The 10,963-nt window shown below is 51.2% G+C and overlaps 1 protein-coding gene across 1 annotated transcript; it reads left to right on the top strand.

Annotated features, from left to right (window-relative positions):
• The first annotated feature begins 9,910 nt into the window (after positions 1–9,910).
• Positions 9,911–10,720, top strand: LOC121877502 (proline-rich extensin-like protein EPR1). Its single transcript, XM_042383274.1, has 3 exons — positions 9,911–10,088; positions 10,123–10,249; positions 10,606–10,720. The coding sequence occupies exons 1-3, from the start codon at positions 9,911–9,913 to the stop codon at positions 10,718–10,720; spliced, it is 420 nt and encodes a 139-aa protein (XP_042239208.1).
• The last annotated feature ends 243 nt before the right edge of the window (positions 10,721–10,963 follow it).

Below are 10,963 nucleotides of genomic sequence, written 5' to 3' on the forward strand. Positions count from 1 at the left end.
CCAACAGTAAGAGGCGTCCTCCAGGAGGGAGGTGCAGCAGGTCGTGTGCCAACAGGTCCCTACCAACAGCAAGAGGCGTCCTTCAGAAGGGAGTGCAGCAGGTCGTGTGCCAGCAGGTCCTACCAACAGTAAGAGGCGTCCTTCAGAAGGGAGGTGCAGCAGGTCGTGCCAAAGTCCTTACCAACAGCAAGAGGCGTCCTTCAGGAGGGAGGTGCAGCAGGTCGTGTGCCAGCAGGTCCACCAACAGTAAGAGGCGTCCTTCAGAAGGGAGGTGCAGCAGGTCGTGCCAACAAGTCCTACCAACAGTAGAGCGCGTCCTTCAGGAGGAGAGTGCAGCAGGTCGTGTGCCAGCAGGTCCTTACCAACAGAAAGAGGCGTCCTTCAGAAGGGAGGTGCAGCAGGTCGTGCCAACAGGTCCTACCAACAGTAAGAAGCGTCCTCAGAGGGGGAGGTGCAGCAGGTCGTGTGCCAACAAGTCCTCACCAACAGTAGAGCGTCCTCAGAGGGAGAACACCCAACAACCACCAACAAACCCCAAAGTGCAGCAGGTCGTGCCAACAGGTCCCTACCAACAGTAGAGGCGTCCTTCAGGAGGGAGGTGCAGCAGGTCGTGTGCCAACAGGTCCTACCAACAGAAGAGGCGTCATCCAGAAGGGAGGTGCAGCAGGTCGTGCCAGCAGGTCATACCAACAGTAGAGCGTCACCTTCAAGAGGGAGGTGCAGCAGGTCGTGTGCCAACAGGTCCTACCAACAGCAGAGAGCGTCCTTCAGAGGGAGAGCAGCAGGTCGTGAGCCAGCAGGTCATACCAACAGCAAGAGGCGTCCTTCAGGAGGGAGGTGCAGCAGGTCGTGCCAACAGGTCCTTACCAACAGAAGAGCGCCCTTCAGGAGGGAGGTGCAGCAGGTCGTGCCAACAGGTCCCTCACCAACAGTAGAGAGCGTCCTTCAGAAGGGAGGTGCAGCCCAGGTCGTGCCAACAAGTCACCAACAGCAAGAGGCGTCCTTCAGGAGGGAGGTGCAGCAGGTCGTGCCAGCAGGTCCATACCAACATAAAGGCGTCCTTCCAGAAGGGAGGTGCAGCAGGTCATTAATGCCAGCAGGTCATACCAACAGTAGAGGCGTCCTTCAGGAGGTGCAGCAGGCCAGGCCAACAGGTCATACCAACAGCAAAGAGGCGTCCTTCAGGAGGGAGGTGCAACAGTCGCGCCAGCAGGCCCCACCAACAGTAAGAGAGCGTCCTTCAGGAGGGAGTGCAGCAGGTCGTGTGCCAACAGGTCCCACCAACAGCAAGAGGCGTCCCTCAGGAGGGAGCACACCCCACACCCCAACAAACCCACAAAACACACACAACCACCAACAAACCCCAAACACACCCACCCACCACAAAACCCCAAAAGCGCAGCAGGTCGTGTGCCAGCAGGTCCTTACCAACAGTAGAGGCACGTCCTTCAGGAGGAGGTGCAGCAGGTCGTGCCAACAGGTCCTTACCAACAGCAAGAGGCGTCCTTCAGGAGAGTGCAGCAGGTCGTGCCAACAGGTCCCCCAACAGCAAGAGGCGTCCTTCGGGAGGGTGCAAAGGTCGTGCCAGCAGGTCATACCAACAGCAAGACACGTCCTAGGGAGAGTGCAGCAGGTCGTGTGCCAGCAGGTCCTTACCAACAGTAAGAGGCGTCCTTCAGGAGGGAGGTGCAGCAGGTCGTGTGCCAACAGGTCCTTACCAACAGAAGAGCGTCCTTCAGAGGGAGGTGCAGCAGGTCGTGTGCCAGCAGGTCCCTACCAACAGTAAGAGGCGTCCTTCAGGAGGGAGGTGCAGCAGGTCGTGTGCCAACAGGTCCTTACCAACAGTAAGAGGCGTCCTTCAGGGAGGAAGTGCAGCAGGTCGTGTGCCAGCAAGTCCCACCAACAGTAAGAGGCGTCCTTCAGGAGGAGGTGCAGCAGGTCGTGTGGCCAACAGGTCCCTACCAACAGTAAGAAGGCGTCCTTCAGGAGGGGAGGTGCAGCAGGTCGGTGCCAACAGGTCATACCAACAGTAAGAGGCGTCCTTCAGAAGGGAGTGCAGCAGGTCGTGTGCCAACAGGTCCTTACCAACAGTAAGAGGCCGAGGCGTCCTTCAGAAGGAGGTGCAGCAGGTCGTGCCAGCAGGTCATACCAACAGTAGAGCGTCCTTCAGAAGGGAGTGCAGCAGGTCGTGTGCCAGCAGGTCCCTACCAACAGTAAGGAAGGCGTCCTTCAGGGAGGTGCAGCAGGTCGTGTGCCAACAGGTCCTTACCAACAGTAAGAGGCGTCCTTCAGAGGAGGTGCAGCAGGCTCGTGTGCCAACAGGTCCTACCAACAGTAGAGAGCGTCCTTCAGAAGAGGGAGGTGCAGCAGGTCGTGTGCCAACAGGTCCTTACCAACGAAGAGCGTCCTTCAGGAGGAGGTGCAGCAGGTCGTGCCAACAGGTCCCCACCAGCAGCAAGAGGCGTCTTCAGAGGTGCAGCAGGTCCGTGCCACAAGTCCTTACCAACAGAAGAGGCGTCCTTCAGGAGGTGCAGCAGGTCGTGTGCCAACAGGTCCTTACCAACAGTAAAGGCGTCCTTCAGAAGGAGGTGCAGCAGGTCGTGCCAACAGGTCCTTCCAACAGTAGAGGCGTCCTTCCAGGGGGGAGGTGCAGCAGGTCGTGTGCCAACAGGTCTCACCAACAGTAGAGGCGTCCTTCAGAAGGGGAGGTGCAGGTCGTGCCAGCAGGTCTACCAACAGTAGAGGCGTCCTTCAGGAGGTGCAGCAGGTCGTGTGCCAACAGGTCGCCACCAACAGCAGAGGCGTCCTTCAGGAGGGAGGTGCAGCAGGGAGCAGGTGCAGGAGGTGCTAACAGAGCAGGTCACGTGGAACAGAGCTGGCTGGCTGGCGGAGTCTGTGTAAATACTTAGTCACTCCTGAAATGTCTAGTCCTCCAGGTCTCAAGGATTTCGTTTGATGTCTCACGAACCACCTTGATGTCTCAGGAATCCATCTTGATGTCTCAGGAACCCACCTTGATGTCTCAGGAATCACCTTGATGTCCCTGACCCACCTTGATGTCTCAGGAATCCATCTTTTATCTTTCTGCCCAAACATCTAACCCCCCCCCCTCCCCCTTCTCTGTTGGACCTCATCTCCTCCCTAGCTGCTGTACTCCTCCCCTCCCCTGCTAGACCTGACCCTCCCCATCATACCTGCTGTACCTACGCCCTTCCCCTCTTTCAACTATCATCCACATCTCTGTTGATTTCCTCCCCTTAATTAATCACTCTGCCCACACCACCTGTACCCCCCACAACCCTACCCCCACCTTCCATCTCACCTCACTCATTTCCATCACCACCCTCTCCAACCTCTTCTACCCTCCACCACCCCACCCCACCCCACCCCACCCCACCTATATCCTTTACACTCTATCCTCCATCACCCACAACACTCCCACCCTCCATCTTACCTCTCCCACCCTCCACCCATCCTTCCCCTACTCTCATCCAACCTCCCCTACCCTCCACCACCCCATGCCCTCCACCCAACACACCTCCATGCCCTCCACCTTCACCCAAATCACACCATTCACCTCCCCAAGTTCAGTCAACAACGTCCTCAAAGAAGCGTCACTGCCGAGCCTAACAAACAGTGTAGTGTAGAGGCTGTGAGACAACCTTGAATACCATAAACTTGGCTTTATCTACCAACAACTCGGAATCTAATTTACATCACAATAATGCCACCATAAAGAGCCAGGTACACATAACGAGGCTTTGGGAACAAGTGTGTTTAGTGGTGTGTTATCATGGTACTGCTGTGGTGAGGCAGGATGAACGGTGGCGACACACAACACCGTCCCCAGGCTACTGACGGTGTGTGTGTGTGTGTGTGACTCACTCTCGGCCCACCACCACAAACTGGGCCAACTTCTCTGTACTTGTCACACCGTCAGCCTTCTACTCCTCTTCCTCCTCCTCCTCCTCCTCTTTTTTCTTCGCTTTCTCCTCCCATTCCTCCTCCTCCTCCCACCACCATCAGCTTCTACCACTACAATCACCAATCCCCATCCCCATCACCACCTCCACCAGCATCCATCACCACCATCACCTCCACCACCATCTTACCACCACCTTCACCATCTCTACCACCATCACTACCACTTCCACCACCATCATCTCCACCATCACTTCCACCATCACCACAACCATACTTACCACCTCAACCACCATCATCATCTCTTACCACATTCACCACCGTCACCGGTTCTCCCCCAGCGACCTTCTGATATACTTACGACAGACAATCAATCAATCAGTCAGTTAGTCAGTCATCTTCAGGCGGCAACAGCCTGGGGAGTTTTTCTAATTTAGTTTAAAATATGGAAAAGGTCATGATTGTAAGGTCAGGTCAGAGTCGAGGAAGCATCTCTCAGACCTAGTGATTTAAATGCGACCTCAGATAGGAATCACTCTCTCCCGGGCACCAGTTAACATCTCCGGTGCCAGATTGGTTCGGCTCACAACACTCGGGAGGTACAGTCTTGAGCTAAACATTATGAGTGTGAGCGAGGACGGAGGCGGTCAGGCAGGTTATCACAAAACAGAGGTAAGACGTTTGTGGTCGACGAGGACGGCCAGTACCTACCCCAGCATGAGGGGCTGATACTGAGCGTTGGTGCTGGCGATGCTGATGGTGCTGTGGTGGTGGTCTAGTGTTGTGGTGCTCTGCTGTGCTTCTGCTGGTGGTGATGTGCTCCAGCTGGTGTGCTTCTGCTGGTGGTGATGTGCTAGCTCAGTGTGCTCCTGTTGTGGTGCTCCTGCTGGTGGTAATGTGCTCCTGCTGGTGTTGTGGAGGTCCTGCTGGTGCTGTGGTAATCGAGGTGTCCCTGATTTGGTATGATGTACTGCTGGTGATGAAAGGTTGGAGGGGGGTATATGGTGACAGGTCGTAAAGATGACACCTGTACTGCTGTACTGTATGTACACACTTTCGGCGAGACGAGGGAAGGCGAAGGAAAAATTATCGTTGACAATTTTGAGGATTTTCAAGTAAAACTCAATGGCGCGCGCACACACACACACACACACACACACACACACACACACACACACATTAATCATCAACAAAGCTGTAGATCTCGGGTTTCGGAGAAGTCTTATAGCATGGCATAAATTCTTGGTGATCGACGCCAAGCCGTACGCTTACGAAGGGCGGTCTCCACTTTTTAGTCACTCATCTGTGGCGTCCCCAAGCCCCAAGATGGAACCACTGCTTCTTCATGCTCACCAATGATGCCCTAAGAGAAATCTCTGCTCACTGGAAATATGTCGACGACTCCACCATTGGGATCAGTGTGAACAACTCGGCTCCCGACTACAGCGCCCTCCAGAATATATTGCACAGTTTCCAAAATTGAGACCAACAACCATGTCACCATCAACCATACCAAGACCATGATATGCACACCAACCTCTCCCCTGACCTCGTCCACCTCTTTCCATTACTTTGGGCCCCAACACACTCCAGGTTGTGGATTCCACTAAGCTCCTCGACGTCATTATAGATAACAAACTAAATTGGAAAACACACGCCAGTACAATTGTTCAGATCCTGAAGTCCCTCCAGATTCCCCCGACTCTTCAGTGCTTACTCAACACTCATACTTCCCAAGCTCACCTATACCTTCCCTGTCTGGCCTTCCTCGCTCATATGCCACACAACAAAACCCTAAAAAATTGCAGAAGAGGGCGTGCAAGATTATTCTCTCCCCTACTACTTCACATATCAAGAAGCGCTCAACACATCGACCCTCTCGGCTCTCTGACCATCACCACGACCTCCTCTGCAAATTTGGTGAGAAAGGTTCTGCACCACCTCGACACCGGCTCCTGTTTCCACCCCGAGATCCTCGTCCGCGAATTTCTGTTCGACACCACAACTGATCGCTTTAAGAGCAGCCCAATCCCAACCATTGTAAAATTATCAAAAACTCGTAGTCAACCAGTGTGTTCACTCCCAGCCAATCTTACTTTTGCACTGTTGAAATGCCCTGTAGTAAGACCGGCCCCCCACCTTGTTATTATATATCATATTTGTATCACTTATGTCACTTGTACACTATTTGTCAATCAAGTTACCCTTCCCCAATTACGTAACTGTATATTTTCAGCCTTCTTGCTGCCATGCTCTTTCAATAGTCCATTAATAATTATTATTATCACACACACACACACACACACACACACACACACACACACACACACACACACACACACACACACACACACACACACACACACACACACACACACACACACACACACACACACACACACACACACACACACACACACACACACACACACACACACACACACACACACACACACACACACACACACACACACACACACACACACACACACACACAAGCTTCTACACCATCCTCACACCGGCTCCTACTACCACCTGGAACCCTAAACCGAGAATTGCTGTTCGACACCACAACCGCATCCAGCCCATACGTGCACGAACTGATCGCTATAAGAACAGCCCAGTCCCAACCATTGTAAAATTATCAATAACTTGTAATAAACCAGTGTATTCACTCCCAGTAAACACTACTCCTTGCACTGTCACTATGTTGAAATGCACTGTAGTTTGAGCTTTCCCCATCTAGTTATTATATGTCTTATTTGTATCACTTATGTTACTTGTATATTATTTGTAATTGAAACCCATTCCCCAAATATGTAACTGTATATTTTCAGCCTTCTGGCTGACTCTTTTCAATAAACCGTTAATTATTATTATTATTATTATTATTATTATTATTATTATTATTATTATTATTATTATTATTATTATTAGTTTCACCTTCCTCCTCCGCTCATGAAGGCCCCATCACCCACTTGCGTGCGCCACACCATCACCATAATAGACCACACCATACTACCATCATTAAGCACCTACACCATACCACCACCATAACACCTATACTAACCACCCCATAACACCCACACTATAACAACGCCACCATACCTACACCACATAACATCTACTGTACACTATACCAGCACTAAAACACCTTCACCATACCAGCACCATAACACTTTCACCATACCTTTCACCCACCAGCACTAAACACACCTTCACCATACCAGCACCACAACACCTTCACCATACCAGCACCACCCATAACACCTTCACCAATACCAGCACCATAACACCTTCACCATCCAGCACCATAGCACCTACACTATACCAGCACCATAACACCTTCACCATGCCAGCACCATAACACCTTCACCCATACCAGCACCTTAAGCCTTCATCTTACCAGCACCACCCTAACCCTAAACTACCAGCGCCATACCACCTTCACCATGCCAGCACCTTAGCACCTACATTATATACCTGCACCATACCCAGCACCATAGCACCTACATTATACCAGCATCATAGCACCTTCACCATCCCAGCATTACCATACCTTCACAATACCAGCTTTTCTCCTGCACCAGCACCATAACACTCCACAATACCAGCATCATAACTTCACCATACCAGCACCATAACACCTCTAACTTGAAGATTCTAAGATTAACTCATTTCTTCGGCATTCAACATCATCTGGTGTCGAGTCCCTGAAGTATCGACGTTAATCTTGAAGCCGTGATTATGACCAATGGGATGGTTCACCTGATAAACGGCGTGTAATGATTGGTTATTTGCCACTCCTGCAGCCACCCATTATCCAATTATCGGAACGGCCTAGCATCGGCCCGGTGAAGGACTTATCTGCCTCACTAGGTCACCAGTATATGTGTGTGTGTGTGTGTGTGTGTGTGTGTGCGAAAGTTGAACGTCGAGGGGGTGGGTGATGGGTTCTGTCTTTCTTCCAACAGAAATCGAGGAGAGGAAGAGCGGCTCCACTCACCAAGACAGGCAGAACATAAGAGTGCTTGTCGTCCGGCAACTGGTGAGGGTCACTGCGGAAGAGACTGCACCCGGCCATGTTATCGTCCAGTATCACACCATGGAAAGTGTATTTACACGACCCGTTGCCGATACAGGGTCATTGAGTCACCAGGGGCAACTTGAGAGTTCCGTATTCATGAACAAACAAAACTCTTTCTCCGGTTCTGTTTAGTATGTTATAAACTTTTTGAGAGTGATGACTGCCTCACGGTGCAACACATTGTCTTCACCTAAGTATGATGAATAATTTCCCTGATGACTTCGTTACCAAGGCTTAAGTCACTGTCGAAGTCATCGCTCCGCGGGTAAGTCATCGTTCTCGCGGGTTTAAGTCATCGTTCTCGCGGGCTTGTCATCGTTCCGCGGGTTAAGTCATCGTTCTCGCGGGCTTGTCATCGTTCTCGCGGGTTTAAGTCATCGTTCTGCAGGTTAAGTCATCGTTCTGAGGGGTCATTATCATTTATGAGGTTTAAGTCATCGTTCTCAGGGGTTTAAGTCATCGTTCAGGGGAAGTCATTGTTCTGAGGGGCTTAAGTCATCATTTTATGAGGTTCAAGTCGTTCTCAGGAAGTCATCGTTCTCAGGGGTTTAAGTCAATCGTTCTTGAGGTTTAAGTCATCGTTCTCTGAGGTTTAAGCCATTGTTCTCAGGGGTTAAAGTCATCATTCTCAGGGTTTAAGTCATCGTTCTCTGAGGTTTAAGTCATCGTTCTCAGGGTTTGTCATCGTTCCAGGGCTGTCAATGTCTCAGGGTTTGTCATCGTTCCCAGGGTAAGTTTCATCGTCTCAGGGGTCGGCTCACTGTCTCCGGGGTTGTCATCGTTCCAGTGTCACCGCCCCAGGGGCTTGTCATCGTTCCTCAGGGGCTTCTGTCATTGTTCTGAGGAGATGTCATCGTCTCAGGGCTTAAGTCATCGTTCTCTAGGCAGTCATCGTCTCCCAGGGCTCTTAAGTCATCGCTCAGGGCCAGCTCATCGTCCCCAGGGGTTTATGCTCATCCTCTCTGGGGCTTAAGTCATCGTTCTCAGGGTTGCTCATCGTTCCCAGGGGTTTAAGTCATCGTTCTCTAGGGTTGTCATCGTTCCAGGGGTTGTCATCGCCTTGTACTAAGTCATCGTTCTAGGCTTGTCATCGTCCTCAGGGGTTTAAGTCGTCGTTCTCTAGAGATAAAGATGTTTTACTGAATAGGTTGTAAACTTATTGTACTGATAGGGTAGGCAGTATGCTCAAGGGTCAAGAGCCACACACAGTTAGAGAAGCCTGGTTAACATGTAAATTACTAGGCGGCACACACTGTATGGTACGCTGATGCATACGTCTCTACCCCGAATCCTTCCTGACCAATCCTCCAGATCTTTCCCACAAATCTCAACAATTAAGTCCCAATCTTCTCATTTACATCGAATCCTAATCCATTCAAATCATAGAAATCTTTGTTCAGGAGTTCTAAGCCTATCATCTAATCGTTCCTAATCTTAAATCAATTTCTTCCCAGAGTAATTTCCAATCGGTTCCAATCAAGTATTTAGCCTTCCAACACGGGACTTATTGCTTGTCACGGCTTCGTTTATTGACTTTTTTTTATTGGCACAGGTCTTCGTCTCACCCTCAACAGACACTTGACGAACCTTCTCTCCCCCATGGTCTGCGTCACACTGATCCCACGCCGTCCCAGAAGACTTAAGAATGCTCGCTGCCCGTCCGTGTAAATCGTGTGTGTCCGGGATGTGGGTTCGATAATAAAGAGTGATAAGTTTTGGGATATACTTGAACTTCCAATACCAATCTTTTTTTTTTTATTATTTCTCCTCGCCCCTTCCCTTATCCCATCACAAACACTTTCCCTCTCTCACAACCTGCCCATCCACCCTCCTCACCCACACAATGAACGCTTCTAACTGTTGAAAATTGATAGTCGAGTCAACAATGTTATCTAAGTACTAATGAAGACCAAACCTCCCACAGTGTCCAAGCCTCCCACAGTGTCCAAGCCCACAGTGTCCAAGCCTCCCACAGTGTCCAAGCTCCCACAGTGTCCAAGCCTCCCACAGTGTCCAAGCCCCACAGTGTTCAGCCTCCCACAGTGCCCAAGCATTCCACAGTGTCCAAGCCTCCCACAGTGTATAAACCTCCCACAGTGTATAAACCTCCACAGTGTCCAAACCTCCTACAGTGTCCAAACCTCCCACAGTGTCCAAACCTCCCACAGTGTCCAAACCTCCTACAGTGTCCAAACCTCCCACAGTGTCCAAACCTCCCACAGTGTCCAAACCTCCCACAGTGTACAAGCCTCCCTTATTGACCAAACCTCCATTAGTGTCCAGATCCACAGTGTCCACCACCTCCTACAGCGTTCTCCCCACATTGTCCACCCCCTACAGTGACGACACAACCATAACGATCTTCCTTCACCCAGAGAAAGTCAGACGAAGTGGTGGTTCTCCGTCCTCCCTGATACCACTTCCTCCTCCTACCCTCCCACCTCCCTCCTCCTACCTCCCACCTCCTGCACCAGCTGGTCTGTGTCTCAGGGCTGACTACGTAAGCCCCACACCCCCTCCCACACCCTGCCCATGCTAGAGGGTCTGTCATCCTCCCCTTTTGGTGCTACATTACATCTCATTTCTTATTACAACAGACTGGCAGCCTCTCCGGTCCCCTCTCACCATCCGACCTTAAAGTACGGTAAACTGGCCTCTATCCTTAACAAGGGCGGTAAACCAGCCTCTATCCCTAACAAGGACGGTAACTAGACACTTAGCACGCACGATGACCAACTAACCTTTCTCGACAGGATGGTTAGTACCTTTCCACCTCCTGACACCTGGACAGGATGGCCAGGTGACTATCCCACCTCCTGATACCTGGACAGGATGGCTAGGTGACCATACCACCTCTTGACACCTGGACAGGATGGCTAGGTGACCATCCTTCCCCGAGAGAAGTGAGTGTCGACCAGTTCTCCTTCACCATCCTTTCTCCAGCCCGCCGTCTCA

This window comes from Homarus americanus, unplaced genomic scaffold, assembly GCF_018991925.1.
Source record: "Homarus americanus isolate GMGI-L3 unplaced genomic scaffold, GMGI_Hamer_2.0 scaffold28532, whole genome shotgun sequence".
NCBI classification, from domain to species: domain Eukaryota; kingdom Metazoa; phylum Arthropoda; class Malacostraca; order Decapoda; family Nephropidae; genus Homarus; species Homarus americanus.